A 26,290-nucleotide genomic window follows, 5' to 3' on the forward strand; every position below is an offset into this window, starting at 1 on the left:
AGAATTACCCAGAAATTCCGTTAGTGGATATATTTTTCCCAGACTTAATCAAGGACTAGAAAAGTTCCAGAGCATAAAAGAGGGAGATACTCCAATTGAGCCTGAGGGAAAGCAAATCGTTAAAATGGGAAAGGTGGAGGTTGAAGATCCGCCTGAAGTATTGCTTGTACAAACCTTCTTTCCAGATTTAAATAGGGATAGTGAGTTCACAAATCGATAGTTAATGAGAAACCTCACCCTGTTGAAGAGCCACAAGGGAGCATAGCAGGCACTGAACATCCACTTGGAGCCAGAAGTGTTCCAGGGGACGTGGAAGAAGGTCTGGAACGCCTATTTCCAAGCCAAAGGAGTGAGCTAATGAGCCAATTAACTGTTTACCAGATAACTTCACGGTGGATTTAAATGGGGACTAGAGAAGCTCCCAAATAGACCATGAAAGAGTGAGGTTGATGCCTTACTTAGCTGAAGATCCACAGGGGAAAATAGCAGGATACCCTTCATCAATCACACCTGCATCCTTTAGCAGGGTTTTTGGTCTTTGACAAGTAACGTAAGCAAATTGTCTTTGTAACTTTGAAAACATTTTCTTTTTGGCTCTCTAACTCTTTTCACCTGATGCCATTAACATTGTTCTAACATGCTGATGAAAAATATTAGCTTTTGATGAGGAGATAGAATAATGTCCTGACTGGGTAAACTGCTGATCCACTGACTTCCCAAAAAATAATTGTCTTATCATGCTCCATTCATGCCTTTTTCATAGAAGATTTGCTAACAGCATATTTATCTCGCTGCATTAATACTTATAAAATTGTTTATTCCAGTTATTTTACATGGAATTACAACTCTCTTTGGTGAACTCAATGTGTTGCCATCACCAAACCTAAAGTCAGTAGCACTTTTATTTTCTTTAACCATGCATCAATCTTCACTATGTAGTGAATCAATCAGTTTCAATCAATTTGTTCTTCATATTGTCAAAGTGCAAGCGCTATCAGCACTGCACAGTTAAACGAGTCTGTGACTAACACACTCATCACAGGATTAAAGCTCCTGATGACAAGTACAATTTTTTTGGATTCATCATTATTTTTCATCCGCTTCCTCAGAATTCTGTCTGTCATGTGTCATTTGAGAGCCCTGCTTCTCCCTTTTGGGTAGTTTATCATATAATGGTACCTCAAGTCACACTGAAGCACCCATTAACAGTTCCTTGGGTATTCCTTGGATTAACTTATCTGTTATTGCTGATCCAATTCTGTCTTCTGCCGTCAATGGCTAAATGTGTTTTCATCTTCAGGTCTTTGTGTCACCATAGAATGCCCCATTTGTTCCATGAAGACATTGACTGTTTCCCCAGGGTGTTTTAAAGGCAGGAGACATCTGATCTTACAGGGTGTCTGTCTCCCAGAGCTGAACACGAGTTAGAACCAGTTGCCTATCCATATATGGATACAATCCAGCGTTTTAAATGCTAGTGCTGATGCAGGGATTGCCAAAGTGAATTTTGTCAATCTTTTATACAACCTTTTAAAGTGCTTGATATATTCTTCCATGGAATGACCAGGTGTTTACCAAAATCTATGAAAATCTGACCATGCCTCATAAGGGACTTAACAGACGAGCATTCTTATAAATGTCATCCAAGAACGCTGATAGAAGGTGCAAACCTTCATCACTATTCAGTGAAGATGGGCATCCTGCTCAAAAATACTTGACTTCAGATCAGAAGTGACAATGTCAAGGCCATACCTTGTTTCCTCTTTGGTGGGAACATAGTCTAGGTCCACCTATCCACTTCTTTCTTCCACTGATCACATGGTTCAGACTCTGAGAACATCATATCCGATAATTTACACTGCTTTCTGCTATTTTCCACAATGGCTACTGGGATAGTAGCTTTCTACCGTATATTTTTCATCTTTAGGCAACCATGGTGTAGTCCAGAAAGCCAGTTGGTGAAGGATAGAATTGGAGCACAAATTCCCCAACTGGCATTGTGGGATTTGAACTCACTTTTCCAGATTATTAGCCCAGGCCTTTGGATTACGAATCCAATGACACAACCATCATGTTACCATGCCCATAGTACTTTTGCAAGTGTTCCCATTGTCTGCTCCCGTTGTCTTTCTAGATGGTAGTGTCAGGCTGTTGTTTAGTTAGTCTGTAAGACAGCTCTCTCAAGTTTGGCACAAGCCCCTAGATGTTAGTATGGAGGACTTTGCAGGGTCGACAGGAATGAATTTGCCATTGTCATTTCTGATGTCTTAGTCTGTGGCGGGTAGTTCATCCAGTTCCATTCCTTTTAGACTTTTTAGTGGTTTGATATAACTGAGTGGCTTGGTAAGTCATTTCAGAGGGCATTTAAGAGTCAACCACTTTGTTGTGGATTTGGATTAATGCGCGTATAGTGGTAATGTCACTGGACTAGTAATCCATAGGCCCAGACTAATGCCCTGGGTACACAGGTTCAAATCTCATCACAGCATCTGGTGGAATTTAAATTCAATATGTTAATTGAAAGTTAGTCTCAGTAATGGTGCCATGACGTGAAACTATCATCGATTGTTGTAAAAACCCATCTAGTTCAATGATTCCCTTTAGGTGGGAAAATCTGCCATCCTTACCTGGTCCGGCCTCCATGTTACTCCAGACTGAAGCATTGTGGTTGACTCTTAATGGGTCTCTGAAATGGCCCAGCAAGCCAATGAGTTCAAGGGAAATTAGGGATGGGTAACAAATGCTGGCCTTGCCAATGACGCTCACATCCCATGAAAAGAACTGTTAGAAACTTGCGAGTATTGATGGAGTGCTACACTGTGTGTCAGGTGAGCTGTTAAACTAAGACCCCATCTACTGTCTCAGTAAAAGATCCCATGACTTTATTTCGAAGAAGAGCAGGGGAGTTACCCCCAAAGTCCTACCAATATTTACCCCTCAATCAATATCACTAAAACCGATTATCTGGTCATTATTTAATTGCTGTTTGTGGAAGCTTGCTGTGCGCACATTGGCTGAGGCATTTCCTAAATTACAACAGTGAATATAATTCAAAAGCACTTAGCTGATTGTAAAGCACTTTGGGATGTCTTGAGGTCATGAAAGGCGCTGTAGAAATGCAAGTCATTGTTTAATAATTTTGAAGCAAAATGTCTGGATATAAATAAAAATGTCCCTGCTAATTCGAGATGATTACACTGATTAAAATTTGGCTGCTGTTGGTTACCACTTCTTTCTCAACAAATTCTTCCATCTGGCTTAATTTTCTGTTACTTCCTCCTGACCATTCCCAAACTCCTTGGCCAGAATTTTTCCGTCGGTGAGTTGGGGGCGGGGCCCGCTCGCTGACGCGAAGATGACGCGGGATGACGTTGGGGGGGAGCCCCTGATGTCATCCTGCCCCATTTAAATACTCAGGAAGGTGGGCGGACAGCGAAATCAGCTGTCCGCCCACCGACCTGTCAATGGCCAATTGAGGTCAATTAAAGGCCCTGCCCATCCAACCTTCAGGCTAACGGGCAGGCCAGGAGCCCTAGTGGGCTTCAAAAAAAACATGAAACCTCATCCACTGGTGGGATGAGGTTTCATGTCTGCTTTTAAAAACGTTAATAAACTTTATGTGATATTTATTAACATGTCCCATCTCGTGTGACATTGTCACATGAGGGAGACATGTTAATAATTATTTTATTTTTTGATTTTTTAGGTTTATAAAGCTTTCAGCGCTCTCCCTGAGACAGCACTTAGTCTCAGGGAGCTGTGCGCTCTTTCGCGCGCATGCGTGAAAGAGCGCACTTTGACAGTTGGGGAATCCCTCCCCCCTGCACAGGAAGTGCATAGCGCTTCCCGTCGGGTGGCCTGCTGGGAGGGCTTTAGTTGACCCACCCACTCAAAATGGCGGCGGGGCCCATTTCGGCAGCGGCGATCGGCTGCCCGCCCGCCGCTGAGCCGGTGGGGCCCGCCTGTTCATCAAGGTGTTTTTTCCCTCTTCCCCTACCAGTTTTCCAAACTTTCACATTAAAATTCTTGCTCTCCTTATTTCTGTAACATTCCCTAGGCCCACAAATCTTCCCCCAAACTATCTTGTCTTCTTTTGCACCTACCCCTCCACTGGTGGTATTTATGCTTTCAGTCATGTTGGCCCTACACTCTATAAAATTCTTTCTGCAAACTATTCTGCCTCACCACCTCCAGTCTTTCCTTCAAATTATGTCTTCAACTACGACTTTGGCCACTTCTCCTAATCTCTCCTTTGATATTTTTGTGATATATCTAAGAACTTTTCTATGTAAACAGTCACTGTATAAATATATAAGCATTGGTAACAGGTGAAAGATAGTGCCTTCACTCATGCTGTATGCCCATCATACTACACTGAGGTGTTAGCCTAAATTATGAGCTGAAGTCAAGTAGTCATGCTTGTTATCATCCTACCACTGCTTTAAGGTCATTGAAGGAGCAACATTCCATTTTTATTTTATTTTTTGTGAGTTTTCTTTTGTGGCGTGTGAGCATTGCTGGCAATGCCAGCAGTTGTTACTCATCCCTAATTGCCCTTGAAAAGGTCTTCTTGCCTTTGTCATGAAGGTGTGCTGTATGCCAAATAGTGATTTTTCATCCATTGGCTGGAAATATGAATTGAACTTTTAAAAACAGACTTTTTTAAAAGACACAGAGGCTAAAGTGATTTGAACTTAGCCCAAGATGGCTAACCCCAATTTTAATTATTATATGTCCCATATTTCAATTCATTGGTGTGGATTCAGTCTATCTGTGAAACCAATCAAAGACAATTACTTAAGGGAAGTGTGAAGGACTCACATTTTCTGTCTCATTAGCACGGCATCTATGGTAATCATCTGAGAAATTCAACTGTTGAAGATGGGCCATTAAGACTAATTGCTTGGACAATGGGACTGGCTAAAAGCAAAATACTGTGGATGCTGGAAATCTGAAATAGAAACAGAAAATGCTGGAAAAACTCAGCAGGTCTGGCAGTATCTGTGGAGAGAGAAACAGAGTAAATGTTTCAAGTTCGTGTGGCTCTCCTTCAGAGCAGACCCTAGCCCAGTTAGCTTCCAGGCATAAGCTAACCTTTCGAATACAGGGATAAAGTCTTTTTTTTTAATTCCCCTGGTAGCTGGAGAAGGAAGGTCACTTGACAAGCCAACGCTTCATGTGTCTTAAGCACATGTTTTCTTAGTAGAACTGAGGACAAATAGCTTAGGGAGAAGGCCTAAGGGCGTCCCTCCTGCCTCCTTTTTTCTTCAACCCACCTGGTAAAAGCCTTGTTTGCTGACTGCAATTATCCATGGACACCCTGTTTCAGAAAGAGATTTCTAAAAAGAATCCAACCCAACACTACCTTCTCCCAAAGAGCAATCCATCATCTGCATCTTTAAATCGAAAGCATCAAGACCATTGAATTCAGCCTGAAGTCAGTCAAGTCTCCAAACAAAAGACTGTATGTACTTTCACTTTTTATTATGGACTCTACTTTAGCCAACCTATTCTTCCCCACTCAGTAATCAGTATTTGTGTGTATGTGAACTTTTAAATATGTGTGATAAAAACAAAAACCTGCGGATGCTGGAAATCCAAAACAAAAATAGAAAAACTCAGCAGGTCTGGAAGCATCGGCGGAGAAGAAAAGAGTTGATGTTTCGAGTCCTCATGACCCTTCAATAGAACTGGGTGAATCCAAGGAGAGGGGTGAAATATAAGCTGGTTTAAGGTTAGGGGGGGGGGGTGCGTTGGGTGGGGGGAGAGAAGTGGAGGGGGGTGGTGTGGTTGTTGGGACAAGCAAGCAGTGATAGGAGCAGATCATCAAAAGATGTCACAGACAAAAGAACAAAAGAACGCAGAGGTGTTGAAGTTGGTGATATTATCTAAACGAGTGTGCTAATTAAGAATGGATGGTAGGGTACTCAAGGTACAGTTCTAGTGGGGGTGGGGGGGCATAAAAGATTTAAAAATAATGGAAATAGGTAGGAAAAGAAAAATCTATATGAATTATTGGAAAAAACAAAAGGAAGGAGGAAGAAACAGAAAGGGGGTGGGGATTGAGGAGGGAGTTCAAGACCTAAAGTTGTTGAATTCAATATTCAGTCTGAAAGGCTGTAAAGTGCCTAGTCGGAAGATGAGGTGCTGTTCCTCCAGTTTGTGTTGGGCTTCACTGGAACAATGCAGCAAGCCAAGGACAGACATGTGGGCAAGAGAGCAGGGTGGAGTGTTAAAATGGCAAGCGACAGGGAGGTTTGGGTCATTCTTGCGGACAGACCGCAGGTGTTCTGCAAAGCGGTCGCCCAGTTTACGTTTGGTCTCTCCAATGTAGAGGAGACCGCATTGGTAGCAACGAATGCGGTAGACTAAGTTGGGGGAAATGCAAGTGAAATGCTGCTTCACTTGAAAGGAGTGTTTGGGCCCTTGGACGGCGAGGAGAGAGGAAGTGAAGAGGCAGGTGTTGCATCTTTTGCGTGGGCATGGGGAGGTGCCATAGGAGGGGGTTGAGGAGTAGGGGGTGATGGAGGAGTGGACCAGGGTGTCCTGGAGGGAACGATCCCTACAGAATGCCGCCAGGGGGGGGTGAAGGGAAGATGTGTTTGGTGGTGGCATCATGCTGGAGTTGGCGGAAATGGCGGAGGATGATCCTTTGAATGCGGAGGTTGGTGGGGTGATAAGTGAGGACAAGGGGGACCCTATCATGTTTCTGGGAGGGAGGAGAAGGCGTCAGGGCGGATGCCCGGGAGATGGGCCGGACACGGTTGAGGGCCCTGTCAATGACCGTGTGTGGAAAACCTCGGTTAAGGAAGAAGGAGGACATGTCAGAGGAACTGTTTTTGAAGGTAGCATCATCAAAACAGATGCGACAGAGGTGAAGGAGCTGAGAGAATGGGATGGAGTCCTTACAGGAAGCGGGGTGTGAGGAGCTGTAGTCAAGGTAGCTGTGGGAGTCGGTAGGCTTGTAATGGACACATCTTCCCTTCACCCCCCCCCCCCCCCCGGTGGCGTTCCGTAGGGATCGTTCCCTCCGGGACACCATGGTCCACTCCTCCATCACCCCCTACTCCTCAACCCCCACCTATGGCACCTCCCATGCCCACGCAAAAGATGCAACACCTGCCCCTTCACTTTCTCTCTCCTCACCATCCAAGGGCCCAAACACTCCTTTCAAGTGAAGCAGCATTTCACTTGCATTTCCCCCAACTTAGTCTACCGCATTCATTGCTCCCAATGCGGTCTCCTCTACATTGGAGAGACCAAAAGTAAAATGGGCGACCGCTTTGCAGAACACCTGCGGTCTGTCCGCAAGAATGACCCAAACCTCCATGTCGCTTGCCATTTTAACACTCCACCCTGCTCTCTTGCCCACATGTCTGTCCTTGGCTTGCTGCATTGTTCCAGTGAAGCCCAATGCAAACTGGAGGAACAGCACCTCATCATCCGACTAGGCACTTTACAGCCTTCCAGACTGAATATTGAATTCAACAACTTTAGGTCTTGAACTCCCTCCTCCATCCCCACCCCCTTTCTGTTTCTTTCCCCTTCCTTTTGTTTTTTTCCAATAATTTATATGGATTTTTCTTTTCCCACCTATTTCCATTATTTTTAAATCTTTTATGCCCCCCCACCCCCCACTAGAGCTGTACCTTGAGTACCCTACCATTCATTCTTAATTAGCACATTCGTTTAGATAATATCACCAACTTCAACACCTCTGTGTTCTTTTGTTCTTTTGTGTGTGACATCTTTTGATGATTTGCTCCTATCACTGCTTGCTTGTCCCTACAACCACACCACCCCCCTCCACTTCTCTCCCACTGACCAACCCCCACCGCCCCCCCCACACCCCCACCTTAAACCAGCTTATATTCCACCCCTCTCCTTGGATTCACCCAGTTCTGTTGAAGGGTCATGAGGACTCGAAACGTCAACTCTTTTCTTCTCCGCCGATGCTGCCAGACCTGCTGAGTTTTTCCAGGTAATTCTGTTTTTGTTTTAAATATGTGTGTGTGTGTGTGTGTGTTTGTGCAAAAGTCTGTGTGTTTTCTTAGATTGGTCTAAGTATAATAAAGCTGACCTTTTCCTTTGTTAAATTCAGTAAGATCTGTCCTGCTGGTTCTTTAATGATCACAGCATGTAAACAGATAAGTTCTCACTAAATTGGCAAATATATCCTTTTTAAACAAAAAAAACTTGTTGCGATTAAATGAGCAGAGGGCAAAGAGGAGAGCCATTTGACCCCTCCTCACCTGCTCAGAATACCTTTTTAAATTGTTGCAATTCATCTGTCATAGGTACGTTTACACTACTGTAAAGAAGATAGTTCCAGGATTTTGACCCAGCAACAGTGAAGGAACGGTGATATATTTCCATGTCAGGATGATGTGTGGCTTGGAGGGGAATTTGTAGGTAGCAGTGTTCTCATACATCTGCTACCCTTGTCCTTCTAGGTGGTAAAGTTTGCGGGTTTGGAAGGTGATGGAAGAAGGCTGGTGAATTGCGGTGCATCCTGTATGTGGTATGCAGTGCTGCTGCCACTGTAATTCGGTGCAGGAAGGAATGAATGTCTAAGGTGGTGGATGGGGTGCCAATCTACTTTGTCTTGGATTGTGTTGAACTTCTTGAGTGTTGTTGGAGCTACAATTATCTAGACAAGTGGAGAGTGTTCCATCCCAGTCCCTGCTTGAACCTTATTGATTGTGGAAGGGCTTTGGGGAAATCAGGAATTGAGTTACTTGCCACAGAATTCCCAGTCTCTGACCTGCTCTTGTAGCCATGCTATTTATATAGCTGGTCCAGTTCAGTTTCTAGTCAATGGTAACCCCCAGGATGTTGATGGTGGGAAATTCAACAATGGTAATGCTATTGAATGTCATGGATATATGGTTAGATTCTCTCTTGTTGAAGATGGTCATTGCCTGACACTTGCGTGGCACCAATGCTACTTTTCACTTGTCAGCCCAAGCCTAAATGTTGTCCAGGTCTTGCTGGATATGGGCACATACTGCTTTAATACTTGAGGAGTCACAAATGGTGCTGAGCATTCATCAGTAAACATCCTCATTTCTGACCTTACGATAGAGGTAAGATCATTAATGAAGCAGCTAAACATGGTTGGGCTTAGGACTCTGAGGAACTCCTGCAGTGATATCCTGGGGCTGAGATGATTGGCCTCCAACAGCCACAAGCATCTTCTTTAGTGTTTGATATGATGCCGACCATTGGAGAGTTTTGCCCCTGATTCCCACCGATTTCAATTTTGCTAGGGATCCTTGAAGCCACACTTGGTCAAATGCTGCCTTGTTGTCACTTCATCATTAAATTGTATTCTGAGATTTTTACTAGTGCCTTAATAATTGAATTCAATGTTTCTGTTCATTATTCTTTGAAAGGTGCAACTATTTGAGTGTATATATGTTCCTCAGTTTTGGTCTTGACCCTCTCTATCTCTGTCCCTCTCTGGCCCTACGATCCACAGACATCTCTACACTCCTTCACAACTGCCCTCTTATGCATCTCTGTTTTCCATCGCTCCACCAATGGGGTCATGACTTCAGTTGCCTAGACTCTAATCTATGGAATTCTGTCACTAAACCTCTCCACTGCTCTCTGCTTCTTTAAAACCTATTTCTGTGACCAAACATTTGGTTACCTGTACTAATATATCTTTATGTGGCTTGGTGTGAAATGATGTATGATAATGCTCCTGTGAAGTGGCTAGGGACATTTCACTATATAAATGTAAGCTCTTGTTTGTAATGTTCTAAGAGATCTCTGTAAACATTTGTGTTTTGTAACTAGTTCCTGGAAGTGTATCTTTCTGTAAATCTCTCCTTTTTACTTCTGTGTCCTTAACTCACCTAGTGTTAGCAATTAAATTGTTTAATTTTCTATAATGAAAACTGAGGTAATTATCAGGTTTTGTCTGCTTTCAAAATGAAAGTCATTTTTTCTTAAAAGGAACTGAAATTTAGATGAGGAAAAGCATTCTGTGTTTCTGTCCGTCAGGTTCAAGTGCTTCCTGAAGTTTATAGAGTAATTATTTTTAAAACGCAATCACAAATGCACATAATCAGTACAGTCTGTTAGGTTTGTTTTCTTTTGTTCTTATGCTTACCACATATATAGCCATTATTTTGAAAAAGAACTCAAAATAAATTTCACCCAATTTAAATTCAGGAAATTTTCCTCTCATTTTCTTCCAAAAATGTTGAAAATCAATCAAATAGAAATGGTAGCAAACTGAGAGAGAAATATTCTATCATTTGTCTAGACTTGAGCTAAAAGCTGGTGGTGCATCCTGGAATTTGTGGCCAGTGCAAATTCTCATTCTGTAGAATCTGTCTTATGCTAGGGAGTTACTCTCCTAGGTAAATTTTTCAAGTCCAAATCTTCTAAGAGAGAGCAATGAATAAGGTTATCTTGTTTTGTTTAAAGTTTGGACATGAGAAATATTAGTTATTGAGAAGAAATTACATTTGAAAAGCATTTTGAGTCATCTGGTTGGTTCATCTTATGGCAAAATGGTTACATGTGGTTTTCCAATTATAGAATGCAGACTTGCTTAGATAAGGTTTTCAATTATAAGTGCTAATGTATAAATGCTACCATTATGAGCATTTGTGGATGGAAAGTTTGCACCACAATATTTTAATAAAAGAACAGGATGTTATGCAAAAGTCTTTTAAGAACAAAATTATTATGTCAATTAACATTAGTAAGGATACTGACATCATCACTGGGGGACTGCTCTGTAATTTGGGAGCACTGGAAAGGTGACCAAAGCTGAGCAGTACTGTGATTGGATCTTGTGGTCCAGCAGGAACCTGGGAAGGCAGATTCTGGGATCACTTGGGAGTACAGCCCAACAGTACTTGTAACACTTGTGAACATGGTTATAGGAAAACTTGGCCAATCTTTGAGAATGGTGTCAGGTCACTGGGAAGGGATCCTGGGATTTGGAGGCACTGGGAAGGGAGGTGAGTGTTTGGGAGCATTGGTGAAGGTTCTGGGATTGGCGAGGCAATGGAAATACAATCTAGTGGTTTATGATTTATTGAGGGGCAGGAGTTCCAGGATTTGGAAGTGGGTGTCTGAGGTTCAGCATGATTTAGGAGGGGACACTGGACCATTGTGAAGCAAACATTCTAGCAAGATTGAAGAACTTTTAGAATCAGGGAATATTGGGTGACAATTCAAACAGCTTGTGAGAGAGATGATCCATCATGATGGGACCTAAGCTGCTATTGGCCTTTATGAAGCATTAAATTCAAACTCACCATAATGTTCCTGCTCAACAGCCTCCTTCCTAACCTATTGTCAATCCCTGTTGCACTTTCCCACCACTTTCTCCATCATCAATTAGTGTTTATCTTCTTGCTGTAAAGCTTTTAAACGGAACTTTCCTGCTTATTAAAATTACTGGACCGAAAATCATAAGCTGGGGTGCAATTTTTTCTGATATGCACTCCTTCCACAAACACTGCTGTCCATTGGATATAATAGAGAACAGCTTTTGTTAATAAATGTACATAAATGCCTAACTTGTCTGAGTATAGCTTTGATAATCTGATCTTCAGTTTCTTTCAAAGACTTTTGGGAAAAGTAAATAAACTGTCAAATATTCATAGGAGGGGGCACAACTCTTTTTGGTACTGAGATTGCATGGTTGGAAGTCCTGCAAAATGTGCTGACATAGATGTGGCTGAAAGCTCTCTGCATCTGCTGTCAGGTCATAACTGAGTGAGGCCAATACTTTTGAAACAGGTTGATGTTCTAAACTAAAAATGTTAATGAAGATATTAAAAAACACCAAAGGGCAGTTAAATGGGTAAATGTTATTGTTTTATGTATTTTTTTCATTTTGTTTAAAACTTAACTTTGGGCATTAGAAATTTCAGTTTCTTTGAAAAAAAAAACACAAGCCAAGAGTTTTAATCATCTATTAATGATTCAACAGATTGTGACAGTGAAAGTTGACACACAATTCTCTCATTTTAAAATATTGACAAAGCTATTAATTGTGACGTGTTGATATGCTAGGTTTAATAGTTTGATACCAGATCATAACAACGCTTCATGTTTGTCATACAGACCCTTGGATCTGTTCTTTCACTTAGCTTACTCCATCCTCCTGGACCCCCATTCTTGAGCCTCTTGCATTCTTTCTTTTCATTGAGAACTGCACCTGTGGTCTGAGGTTCTCCATTTCCCTTAAAGCAGTAATGACAAAGGGCTTATAACATAAATATTAACATGTCCTTGATTTTTACAGATGTTGTTATTTGCAGCATTTTTTGTTCACATTTGAAATTCTTCTTTTTATCTGATATTTTATGACTGGTTTCAATATTGTGACTATGAATTCAGTGTTGCCTGACCAAATTAATATTCTCTCATAAGGCATTAGGTGATCCATAGAAATATTTTGGCACAGTAGCTACCTGTCCAGAAAGTCAGATTTGTTTGGAAGATCATTCATAATCTGATACTCATGTGAGGTGGGGCTTTACTTCTTGCTTAAAATGTGGAACTTCAATATTAGAAAAATGGTTAGGCTAAATTGAGTTATCTCAGAATACTGACAGTATTGTCAAAACTACTAAATGGGTCAAATGTGTATCTGGATTTTCCATCATCTGTTAAAGTAACAAGGTTTTCCAGTTCCTTATTTTATCATTTCTTCATAAACCATGCCTTGCAATTCTGTCTTGGTTATATAGTCTGTCTTGAGCTGCTAATGTTTCTCAGAACCAATAAGTATAAAGATTTTTAAAAGGTTGAATTTATTTAGGCCATTCATGTTCTCAACATTTCACAGCCACAGAATTAGTAGCACTGTTATGTAAACAAACTGATTTGCACATGCCAGGGCCCCATCAACAGCAATGAGATGCATGACCAGTTAATCTGTTCTGGTCGTTTCGGCAGAGGGGCAAATATTGACCAGGAATAGTTTTTTGCTCTTCGTTGAAAATATACCTTGGGATCTGAACTGGTAGAGCAGGCTATGGTTTAATCTCATCCAAAAGGTAACACCACCGTAAATGCAGCATTCTATCGGTGCTGCACTTCTAAGTATCAGTCCAGATAGTCTGCCCCACAGATCAATATGCGTTTTTATATCCCACATGAGAACAGTGACTACAATTCAAAAATACTTCATTGGCTGTAGAGCAATTTGGGTCGTGAAAGGCCATATATAAAAAGGCTATATATAAATGCACATCTTTCTTTTTAGTACTATCAGTGGTATAGCATGAAGGTATTTTTCCCAGATTCAATAGCAGCCGATTTCTAACAATCTGGGCGCTTCCGTGATGCTAAAATAAAAGCAAAATACTGCAGATGCTGGAAATCTGAAAACAGAAAATGCTGGGGCGGGGAAACTCGGTGGGTCTGGCAGCATCTGTGGAGAGAGAAACAGAGTTAACCTTTCCAGTCCGTATGACTCTTCCGGTGATGCTCTCCTGGAGCTGGCTCCGGAATGTTTAATTTTGTAGGTAGAAGCAATTACGACCATTTGCAAGATAACATTTAAAAAATCCAATGGATCACATTGACGTTTACGATGTTCCCACATTGCTCGGTTAGGCTGTTTCAGGCAGTAATTAACTGAGGTTCAACACTAAGGTACGAAGCTGCTGGGACGGGGTATAAATTGGAAATGATTTTAAATGAAAAATGATGGCTGATGTGATTAATGAGCCGTTTAATTCGCAATCCTGCTAATTCTCAGCTATGTCACTAAACCTTTTACATTTGAAAATTGTATTTTAAATACACTCAGAGCGACTAAATAGTTGTTAACTGTTTTGACTGATAATATCCACGTCAGTCCATATTAGTGAAGGTTTTCAAATGATTGAAATTTAATAAAAGATACATTTATGTTTGCTTCCTGTTTGGTTTATCCTATTTAACCTGATGTATCGAATAAATATCACATAACTTTGAAATACTATTGACGGAATTGAGTTATAGCTAAAGGAGACAGGACGACCTATTCCCGCGCTAAAGATGTGATTAACTGTCATATATATATATATATATGCAACAGCTTATATTTATATAGAGCATTAACGTAATAAAGCGTCCCAAGTTGCTTTACAGGGGGCATTATAAAACAAAATTTGACAATTTATAAATTGTATCAAGCAAAAGCTAATGTATTAGTTCACGGTTCCATGTGAAGTCAAAGCTTTGCGATTTTAGGCGGGAAATTAAACAATTAAAGCCGTGTACAGTAAATTATGGGACATTCTGGTGCCAAATGTCTATGCAGTGAGATAGAGAGTAATCGGAGGAATTAGACGTCATGTTTTTTGCTTTCAGTTGAAATATGCTGAAGGCCCAAATGAGATTTCCAGTGGTCCGTGTATTCTTCTATTTTTCGATTCCTGTCTTAGTCTTACCAAAATCTGGAATGTGTAACGTGTGTTCGCCTGCTTTGTGATAACCGATAACATTAATAACTATCGCTGCGTCGCTAGCTTGTTGGATACACACGCCCAGCTATGATGCAGTCTAAATTATTTCTGAAACGATTGCTGCTGGTGAATGTTGTAATGTGCTTTCACAGACTGGAGATGGAGTCACAGCTAAAGAGAGCATCTCTCTGAAACGCGTGGCTGTGGTGGAGGATTTTTTCGACATCATTTATTCTATGCATGTGGAAACAGGAACAGAGACTGGGAAGACGGCGAAACACGCTGGACAGAAGCGGACCTACAAAGCGGTGAGCTAAAACTTCTTCACGAATTATTGTATTCAAATAAATGTTCCCATACGATGTAGTCCTGGGCTATTTTACTTAATATATAGTTTGCTATATTGTTGCTGTATCCCTTAAATTAATCAAATATACAAAGAAGTTCCATAGTTACGAAACATTCCCGAGTAAATTTATATCAATTTTGTTTCGATCGTTAAATGAATGCTTATATTAAATATTAGAACCGCATTGTAGCCATTAACTACAAAAACAATGCAAACATTTTGACAAAAGCTTTATTCGAACTGCGCTCCTTGCCAATGACTCTTTCCCACTTAGGAGACGGGGAGGGAGGGCTGGCTACATTGCAGCTTTAACCCTGATTTATGTATTATTGTTGTTACTTTAAAATACACCAGTCTGAACGATGGTTTCGCAAGCACTTCAGATTGTAATACAAATGTAACTGAAATCCTTCACACAATACATACGCTGTACCCCATTATTACTTCGGATTTTAGCGTTCTATGAAGGGGAATTGTTAATTTGAAGTTTAATTTCGACAGAGATTATTTTACCAGGATAAATGAAATATAACACCCTCCCAGAGAAAAAAAAACTCCTCAAAGTTTAGCTTTCTTTTTGTTCAGGCGGTCTTATCTTCACAAATCACAAGCTGGGATAAAACGCCACAGGTATTCCAACTGTTCACCAATTACTGCCACCCGCCCCCAAAAGTTGAAGGATAGATCTGCATTAAGTTCTAACAATTTTTAAAATCCATATCAGACGTTCCACCGAAAGCTAGTGACTTAAAGCGAAACGCCTCAGCTTCGAAACTAAATAGCCTTTCAGGAGCGGTTAGCTACGATACTCTGGCAACGCAGTAAAAATGCAAACCAGTTGTTGAAATCTGAAAGTTCCTGGATGAGTCGGAAAAATCAACCACTCATCTGAACGGCCCCTTCTGTTGACAAAAACAAAAACAGAATTACCTGGAAAAACTCAGCAGGTCTGGCAGCATCGGCGGAGAAGAAAAGAGTTGACGTTTCGAGTCCTCATGACCCTTCGAGTCCAAGGACTCGAACTCAAGTTCTGTCGAAGGGTCATGAGGACTCGAAACGTCAACCCTTTTCTTCTCCGCCGATGCTGCCAGAGCTGCTGAGTTTTTCCAGGTAATTCTGTTTTTGTTTTTGTTTTGGATTTCCAGCATCCGCAGTTTTTTTGTTTTTATCCCTTCTGTTGACAAGCGCTTGTGAGCTTCTGGATAGCTAACACACAGTCTCATTCTTTATTGTGGAAAATATCAAGCTACTCCACTGGCCGACCTCCGTAAAGTGTGAATAATCTTAGGTGAATAATCATATGAAGTTCGTTTTCAATCTGTGACCAGCACAGCATCAGATCAGGAGTCAAAATAGGAAAGCCAGCGACTAGTTGGTAGCCAGAATATAGCTTTTCAATACTGGTATAAAAATGTGGTTTTATATAATGGCTTTTCATTAGCCCTTCCATCAAATCTCGTTGACATGAGTCTCAATAATATCTACATTGAACTAAAAGCTGTTCCTTCTAGCCAATATATGTTTTTGAAGGCATCCATTAGATTTTTAAAAATTAATTCATAGGTTGGGAGCATTCTTAGCAAGGGCAGAATTTGTTGCCCTTCCCTAATTGCCCTTGAGAAGTTGGTGGCAAACCACCTTCTTGAACCACTACAGGCCATGTGGTATAGGAACACCCACAGTGCTGTTAGGAATTCCAGATTCTTGACCCAGCAACAGTGAAGGAACAGCGATAAAGTTCCAGGTCAGGATGGTGTGTGGCTTGGAGGGAAACTTGCAGGTAGTGGTGTTCCCATTTGTCTGCTGCCCTTGACCTCTAGGTTGCAGGTTTGAAAGTTGCTGTTGAAGGAGGCTTGGCAAGTTGCTGTAGTACACCTTCTAGATGGTACATACTGCTGCAAAAGTGCACTGGTGGTGGAGGGAGTGAATGGCTGGATTTTTAGAGCAAGGTTGACTGTAAAATGGCATGGGGTGGCATGCCCATTGTTTCCCTGTCCTCATGCCATCCTACCAGTAGCAGTAAAGGTGTCAAACAGCCCTCCCACCCAGGCCCAATTGAGCCAAGGTGGTGCATGGGGTACTGATTAAGTGGGCTGCTTTGTCCTGGATGGTGTTAAGTTTCTTAAGTGTTGTTGGAACTGTACTCATCTTGGCAAGTGGAGAGTATTCCATCACACTCCTTACTTGTGCCTGGTGGACAGGCTTTGGGGAATCAAAAGGTGAGTTACTTGCTGCAGAATTCCCAGGCTCTCAAATGCTCTTGTAGCCCTGGCATTTAGATGGATGGTCCTGTTAAGTTTCTGGTCAATGGTAGCTGCCAGGGATGTTGATGGTGGGGGATTCAGTGATGGTCATGCATTTGAACATCAAGGGGACACGGTTAGATTCTCTCTTGTTGGAGATGACCGTTGCCTGACACATCTATGGCACAAATGTTGCTTGCCCAATCAAGCCTGAATATTGACCAGGTCTTGCTGCATGCGGGTATGGACTGCTTTGGCTTTTTCTGTAGAGGGTGCAATAGTGTTTCACTTCCCGATGACCACAATTTGCCACTCAAAACTCCATAAAAAGTTGTGGGCAGCTGTAAGTGTAACAAATGTGAGTATTGCTCGTTCACCACTGACAGCAAAATCCTAGCCATTACCTTCAGCTCCCTTCATAACATCTGTACTCTTTCCACCAGTTCCATACCTTTCTCTGATCCAGTCACCTATCACTCCAGACCTAGGTGACTTACATTGGCCCCCAGTCCCTCCAGGTCTCCAATTAAAATTCTCATTCTTCTGTTTAAATCCCTTCATGGCCTCGTCCGTCCTCATTTCTGTAACTTTGATCAACCTACTCGACAAGCCTCTGCATGCCCCACAATGTGGAATTCTCTTCCTAAAATACTCTGCTTCTCCATCCACTCCTCCTTTTAAGCTCTTCCTCTTTGACCAAGCTCATGGTCAGCCTTCCTAATATTTATTTATTTTCTTCCGTGTTCGTTTTTGCCTGATAACACCTCTGTGAAATGCTTTGGGATGTTTTCTACAGTAATGATGACAGGTGTTGTTGCAGTGATGCCAGCTATATTTGAAAGTGTCAAATATGGTTAATAATTTTACATTAGTGAGTATAAAAAATGAAATTTAACATCAATTTTTGTCCTATTGATATTACTATTCTTAATATGCTTAGCTACAGCAGTGCATAAAAACTTGATTCATCTTATTGCTGCAGAGTAAAGGATTAACATCAGGAGCACCCAATACTGATGTAACTACTGATGTAATTATGATGCAATATCACATAACTAAGAGACTGAGATCTGGAGGGAAATAGGAGTATATCATCATGTAGAGTACCGAGATGTATATAGATCTGCAAATAAACAATGTTTTTTTCTGAATAACAGTCTACGGTAGCATTCTTAGGGTAACAGGCAAACCCTAAAGAAATCTCATCTAGGCCTCAAACTCAAGATGAAACAATTGCTGCTGATTATATCCAAACTAGTAACTTAATCATTACTTGCTTAGCCACTTCCAACATCAAAGATTTTGCCACAGCACTTAAAACTGTAGAGCCTTAAACCCAAGCACATATAAACTTATTACATTGGGAAATAAACACTGTTGATTCACTTTGTTAAAAATTGTGTATGTTTATGTAATTAATTTTATTATTGCAGCTCGCCGGTGAGCTGCATGGGGTCAGAAAGTCTGTTAGTTCTTTCTACAATGCATCTGCCAAGAGTCTGCATTGCTGAAGATGTTGGAGACTCATTGGCTTCAAGGTGGAACCTGAAGTGACTTTTGTATGCTATATGATTGCACAGAATTGCCGTTGAAATAAGCACTAACAAGCTGCTCTTGTTCTTCTTCGTGCATGCCACTGCTGGATAGCATGTCCTCACCATGCCCACTATTCCGAGTGTAGAACAGTGAGCTGTTATGAGTTCTCTGGATCTCTATTTCATGGTCACCTGTAAGCATTCGCCAAGCAAGTTAAAACTGGGTATGACTGCTATCCTTTATCACTTTCCACTTTTTTTATTTATAGACAAGTGGCTGCACAGGTATTTAGAGGCGTAACTGGAAAAATAACTTTTTTTGCATATTGATTGAATAATGTTTGTTGTCCCATAGTAGTAGGATTATGGGCTTATTACTTCTACAGGAGATATGTGAACGACAGTTTCATGTATGCAGTTTAATATTAAACATTGGCGGAGAAGAAAAGAGTTGACATTTCGAGTCCTCATGACCCTTCAACAGAAGGGTCATGAGGACTCGAAACATCAACTCTTTTCTTCTCTGCCGATGCTGCCAGACCTGCTGAGTTTTTCCAGGTAATTCTGTTTTTGTTTTGGATTTCCAGCATCTGCAGTTTTTGTTTTTATTAATATTAAACATCTTGTATAGGGACAAACTATTTTCATAGGCAAAAGAATTTTATGTTTACCTGAGGTTTGTGAACTGTTTGAAATCAAGGGTGTTATGTTGATCTGGCTGGTATGGCATCGATAGGATAATCCTGGGGAGCCTTAGGGTGATCAGATAATAAAAAGACTGAACAAACCAAAGTCAGAAATGGAAGATATCACACTGCTGCACTGATCGGTAGCAGGATTACGTCTAAAATAAGATATTTCAGTTCAGCCTCCTCATGTTGGTCATTACCTATATTCCACAATCTGTAATTTTAAACTATTTTCCTTTCTAATTCTAATTAATTAATACAATTCACACTATCTACTTTAAATGGATGACCAGCTGAGAACTGATTTCCTCCAATTCTAACCTGCTGGTTTAGTAGGATAGTAATTTACGAGCACCTAAGTGAAATAAATAAATATTTAGGAATTATTAGGTGCTTTGTTCTTTTATGTTTATCAGCAACTGTTCAATTGGTCCCTCTAACAGAGGTGTGAAAACCATTAATGAGCTTCAATAGATACTTAATTATTCTTCAAAAGCAAAATATTGCTAATGCTGGATATTTGACATAAAATCAGCAAATGTTGGAAATAGTCAGCTGGTTAGGCAATATATGTGGACAGAGAAACAAAGTTAAGGTTTCAGGTCACTGGTATCATCAGAACTGGAAAAGCTATTTTCAACAACAACAATAACTTATGTTTATATAGTGCCTGTAATGTATTGAAATGATCCAAGGTGCTTCACAGGAACATTATAAAACCAAGTATGACATAGAACCACATAAAGAGATACTAGGTAAGATGACCATAAGCTTCATCAATCAAGTAGTTCTAAGGGGTTTCTTAAAGGAGGCAAGTGAGGTAGAGAGCTGGCGAGGTATAGGGAGAGAATTCCAGAGTTTAGAGCCTAGGCAACTGAAGGCAAGGCCAGCAATGGTGAAGCCATTATAATAGGTAAGCAAGCATGAAGACAGCAGCTCATCACTGAGTACAGCTAGTCAGTGTGGGAATTTGGTGAGTAAACAAATTTAATTTAGTTTAGGTTTAATTTAATTCAAGAGTTAATCTCTTTCTAAAATGTGGTCTAGTTTGCATTTAGAATTTAACTATAGTTTACTGCTAAAGTTAAGTTTCCTTCAGTCAGTTAGTGACAAACAAGCTCCCTACAGGAGAGGCAGCTGCACTTACTTAATTAGTTAGCTAGTTTGTCTATCCAGCAAAGCTGACTCATCTCTATAGAATTTCAGCTAGCATAAATAGAGGTGGTCTTGCTAAGTGCATGAAATAAATAAACACAAAGACAGGAGCTCATAACTGAGTGCAGCTAGTCACAGAGTGTGAACTTGGGAATTTGGTGGGTAAGGGAATTCAGTGCAGTGAGGGAAGAGGGAAGCAGGTAAGTGATTGGTTGTTGAGTATTTTGCTCATTTACCTTTCAAAACTAAGGTGATTTATTAGTAATTATAAGGTTTTATTAGTATTAGTAAGATTTACTAGCAGTAGTAGAGCTCATTGGGAGTAGTGGGGATTATTAATTGTAAATTAATTAAAATAATAAGAAATTAATTAAAACATAATAAAGATGGCAGTGCAGATGGTGTGTTGCGACTGCAGACTGTGGGAGTTGCTGGACGCCAGTCTGATCCAGAGCAAACACATCTGCAGTAAGTGTCGGCAGCTTGAGGAGTTTTGGCTCAGAGTCATTGAGCTGGAGGCCAAGCTGCAGACACTGCGATGCATCAGGGAGAGGGAAAGTTACCTGGACACTCTGTTTCAGGAGGCTGAGACACCCCTTGGGTTAGGGTCTTCTGATCACAGTCATGGACAGGAGGGTGTGACTGTGAGTGAGACAGGTAAGGGGATCGAGAAGGTAGAAATGGAGGAACCTCAGCCCTTGCAATTATTTAATAGGTTTAAAGCCTTTGCAACTTGTGGGGACAAAAGCAGGGGCTGCAGGGTGGATGAGCAAACTGGTACAGCAAGCCAATAAAGTGGGGGTGGGAGGGGTTAATATGAATAAAATTGATATGAGAGGTGTTGGGGGACAGTAAAGGATTGACAGAGTTCTCTGCAGTTGAGAGCTTGAATCCAGATGGCGGTGTTGCCTGCCTGGTACCAGGGTTCTGGACATCTGCTTGGGGCTGGCTAGAAACTTGTAGTGGGAGGCAGAGGATCCAGTTGCCGTGGTCCACATTGATACCATTGACATAGATAGGACAAGGAAAGAGGTTCTGTTTATGGATTATGAGTAGCTAGGAGCCAAATTAAAAAGCAGAACCTCAAAGGTAACAATCCCAGGTAATAACCTGAGCCACAAGCAAATTTTACGTAGGGTAAATAAGATTAGAGAAATGAATATGTGGCTCAAAGACTGGTATGGGAGAAATGAGTTTCAATTCATGGGGCACCGGCACCAGTACTGGGGAAATTGGAAGCTGTACCGTTGGAATGGGTTTCATCTGAACCGTATTGGGACCCGTGTTCTAGCGAGTCATATAACTAGGGCATTAGAGAGGGCTTTTAACTAAATATTGGGGGAAGGGATCTTGGAATAGGAGATGTAAAAAAATCAAAGGGTAAAAATGAGGTACTAGAGCAGGGTCATGATTTGGGTAAAGATAATCAGAGCGGGGCAGGGACAGAGCGTACAAACGAGTGAAGCAGCAGATAAGGCCAGAGACTGCAAAAATGGTCAAAAGACAAGTTAAAGACTTTGTATCTGAATGCACACAGCATTCGTAACAAAATGGATGAATCATTAGCTCATATAGAAATAAATATAACCTGATGGTCACCCTGCAACCACATCTCTGTCTGACTAAGGCTGGGACCTGAATATAGAAGGGTATTTGATATTTCAAAAAAATAGGAAGCTAGGAAAAGGTGGAGGGGTAGCTCTATTAATTAAGGATGTCATTAGTACAATAGTGAGAGATGTCCTTAACTCAAAAGAGCAAGAGGTAGAATCAGTTTTGGTTGAGATGAGAAATAGGAAAGGTAAGAGGTCACTTGTGGGAGTATTTTATAGGCCTCCTAACAGTAGTTACACTGTAGGACAAAATATACAGGAAGAAATAAATGGGGCATGTAAGAAAGGTACTGTAATAATCATGAGTGACCTCAATCTACATGTAGATAGGAAGAATCAGATTGGCAAAGGTCGCCTGGAAAATTAGCTCATAAGACTGTATGTGGGACAGTTTGTTAGAGCAGTAAATTCTAGAGTCAACCAAGGAGCAGGCTATTCTAGAGCTGGTAATGAGTCGTGAGACAGGATTAATCAATACCCTCATGGTAAAGGAGCTTTTAGGTTTCAGCGATCACAACATGATAGAATTTCATCTTCCGTTTAAAGGGGTGGAGTGTGAGTCTAAGACTAGTGTTTTAAACCTGAATAAAGGTAATTATAAGGGTATGAAATCAGAGCTAGCTAAAGTGAACTGGGAAACTAGTTTAAAAAGTAGGACAGTAGAGGTACAGTGCAGACTTTTAAGGATATATTTAATATCTCTGAGCAAAGATTTATCCCAGTAAGAAAGAAAGATTCTTTGAGAAGGATGCATCATGCGTAGCTGAATAAAGAAGTTAAGGATTGTATTGAAAGAAGCACTGTAAAAATCTGCAAAGATTAATGGTAGATCAGAAGATTGGTCAGATTTTCACAACCAACAAAGATAATAAAGAGGGAGAAAGTTGAGTGTGAGAGAAAGCTAGTAATATAAAAACAGATAAGAAGGGTTTCTACAAGTATTTAACTAGGAAAAGAGTAACCATTGCTAGTGTTGGTCCTCTAGAGAATGAGTCTGGGGAATTGATAATGAAAAACAAGGAAAGGGCAGAGGCATTGAACGAGTATTTTGTGTCTGTCTTCACTGCAGGAGATTTAGTAAACTTCCTAAAGATACTTGAAAATCAAAAGGTGAACGGGAGGGAGGAACTTAAAACAATCACCATCGATAGGGAAAAGGTGCTGGGAAAACTATTAGACCTAAAGGCTGACAAGTCCCCAGGAAAAGATGGCCTGCATCCTAGGGTTTTAAAAGAAGTGTCTGCAGAGAAAGTAGATGCATTGGTTATAATCTTCCAAAATTCCTTGGATTCTGGAAGAGTCCCAGTGGATTGGAAAGTAGCCAACATAACACCTTCATTCAAGAAAGGAGGGAGACATAAAGCAGGAAACTACAGGTCAGTTAACCTAACATCTTTCTTAGGGGAATTGCTAGAATCCATTATTAAGGAGCTTACAGCAAATAGAAAATCATAATGGGATCAAGCAGAGTCAGCATGGTTTTGTGAAAGGGAAATCGTGTTTAACTAATTTATTTGAGCTTTTGAGGAAGTAAGAAGAAAGGTGGATAAAGGGGAAACTGTAGTTGTGGTATACTTGGATTTCTGAAAGGCATTTGATAAGGTGCCACATCAAAGGTTACTACACAAGATAAGAGCACATGGTATAGGGGTAACATAATAACATGGTTAAAGGATTGATTAGCTAACAGGAAGTAGAGAGTAGGGATAAATGGGTCTTTTTTGGGTTGGCAAGCCATAACTAGTGGAGCACCACAAGAATCGGTGCTGGGGATGAAGGCATTATCTAGTGAAGAAAGGTTGAACAGGTTGGGCCTATACCCTTTGGAGTTTAGAAGAACGAGCGGTGATCCTATTGAAACATATAAGATCCTGAGGGGATTTGACAGAGGACGTCTGCACTCATGGGGGAGACTAGAACTCGGGGACACAGTTTAAGAATAAGAGGTCTCCCTTTTAAGACTGAGACGAGAAGAATACTTTTTCTCTCAGAGGGTTGTTAGTTTGTGGAATTCTCTTCCCCTGAGAGCAGTGGAGGCTTGGTCATTAAATTTATTCAAGGCAGAATTAGACAGATTTTTGATAAACAAGGGAATCGAGGGTTATGGGGGCCAGATAGGAAAGTATAGTTGAGGCCACAACTCGATCAGCCAAAACCATCTTGAATGGCTGTTCAGGCTTGAAGGGCTGAATGGTCTACTCCTGCTCCTAAGACCTATGCTCCTATTAGGGAATGCACAAGAGACCAGAATGAGAAGAGCACAGATATCTTGGTGCACAGTAGGGCTAGAGGAGAATACAGAGATAGGGAGAGATGAGGCCATTTAGGGATTTGAAAACAAGGAAGAGAATTTTAAAGCCAAGATATTGCTTGACTGGGAGCGAATGCAGGTTGGTAAGTATAGGGTGATAGGGGAAAGCGATTTTCTGCAAGTTAACACATGCACAGCAAAGTTTTGGATCAACTTAAGTTCATGGAGGGTAGAATATTGGAGACAAACCAGGAGTGCATTGGAATAGTCAGAAGTTCAAAACGTTTCCAGTTCTGATGAAAAATTACCAATCTGAATCACTTAGCTGCCTAATTCTTCTTCTTCAATGCCAAAGCTGGTTTTAACCATGTTAGCAGAAGCAGAATTACCATAATTCTGGAAGGCTACCAAGAATTGGGAAATAGTAGAAACAGAGTGAAACTTTGCTCTTTCTTCTCCACCAATCGTACTATCCCAATATTTCAATCAGTTCTGAAACTTAAAGGTTGTACTTACATGAAATATACCTGAATCTCACAACTGACTGCAGAGTTTAGGAACAGAACAATCATTTGTTCTACTACATTGGACACAACTTCAGCTTTTTACATAACATATAACACTTTTTACATAAAAAATCTGAAGGTGCCCTTGCTGTAGCCCTGGCAGAAAAATAAGTATACCATGATGTTTGTCTGTCCACATCCATGCATATGATCTAAATCCACTGTTGGTAAAGAGGTCCATGAAAATCTGTATCCTGGAACAACTTAGGAGGATCTGGTGGCAAAATAGGCACATTTTTCTTGCATCAGCTAATCTCTTGTGCACCCCAATTCTGCAGGCCCTGCACCAATATCCCGTGTTTCATCGTATTCTTCCACAACCACATCACTATATATTTGTCATGAAGTGTTTACATCTGTCACAACACTTGCCTCAAGGGGAGAGAATTAGTGCTCTTCAGATTCATGCTGCTGACCACACAGTTCTCTGTGATCTCTGAAGAAAGAAGGAGGACAATATAGAGTACATTTGTAACTTTTTTCATTTGTGTATGTATTACCATATTAAGCACAGACCCATGGACGTAACATTTGTTTGCTTGGAAATTAATGGTTGCTTCGGGGAGGGTGCACTATCTGCCATGGCCCTCATATAGTTTGCAAGTTTAGCCTATTGAAATAAATGTGGTTATGAAAAATTGACTTGGCACTTGAGACTTTTCTGCCAGACTTCCTTAAAGTGGTAGAGTCGATGAGTTCATGAGTTCCACAACATTTTGCCACACATTGTGTTGCTTAAGTAAGTTATTCTGCCATATCAAAAGGTGATTTATGAAGTGGGCTTTTCGCAAATGTTCTACTAGTTTCATACCACCGCTGAATTAATAGCATCTTCATAATTTGCAACAGTTAAGTAACTTGATACCTGCTTGTGAAGGGTGAAAGGAGAATTACCACATGCATTTTGATTGTTTCAGGTTTCACAAAAATCCTGCAGGAAGATTGCTCATCGCCATTTTGATTGACAATCATGAAACATGCTGTTTTATACATATATTTATACTATTATTAACCTTTTTTTTAAAAAGAGTAAAATATAGCCTTTCTTGCTGTATAATGGATGGCCTGTGAATTTAGTCAGGCCTCCGAAAACATTGTAAAGAGGGAGTTTTAAGACAGCATTAAACTGCAAATGAAAAGGTTTTAATTTTACTTTTCCCTTTAAGGTTCTACTGAACATTCTAGGGCATATTCTGGGAATAACTTGATAACCTGAATGTGAAATCTGGTTATCTCATTTCATAATTGGCAGGATAACTTCAATATTAGAAGCAGGTTTTCCAACATATCTATATGTAAATAAGTTAAAATTATGCTTTTGCGTATTAGAATAATTGACGTTGCAACTTAATTTGTAAGAAAACAAAATTTATTATTCTATGATGTAATGCATTATTTGTTTTTTTCATTCTTTCATGGGATGTGGGCGTCATTGGCAAGGCCAGCATTTGTTGCCT

General features: G+C 40.7%; 1 protein-coding gene across 2 annotated transcripts in view; it reads left to right on the forward strand.

Annotated features, from left to right (window-relative positions):
• The window catches only part of nol4lb (nucleolar protein 4-like b), a 340,275-nt gene that overhangs the window by 25,316 nt on the left and 288,669 nt on the right, over window positions 1-26,290 (forward strand). For both annotated transcript variants that reach the window (XM_041205279.1, XM_041205281.1), the window contains exon 2: window positions 14,585-14,740. In XM_041205279.1, the coding sequence (XP_041061213.1) occupies window positions 14,585-14,740 (156 nt within the window). The remainder of the gene's footprint in view (window positions 1-14,584; window positions 14,741-26,290) is intronic.

Source organism: Carcharodon carcharias, chromosome 14 (genome assembly GCF_017639515.1).
Source record: "Carcharodon carcharias isolate sCarCar2 chromosome 14, sCarCar2.pri, whole genome shotgun sequence".
NCBI lineage: Eukaryota > Metazoa > Chordata > Chondrichthyes > Lamniformes > Lamnidae > Carcharodon > Carcharodon carcharias.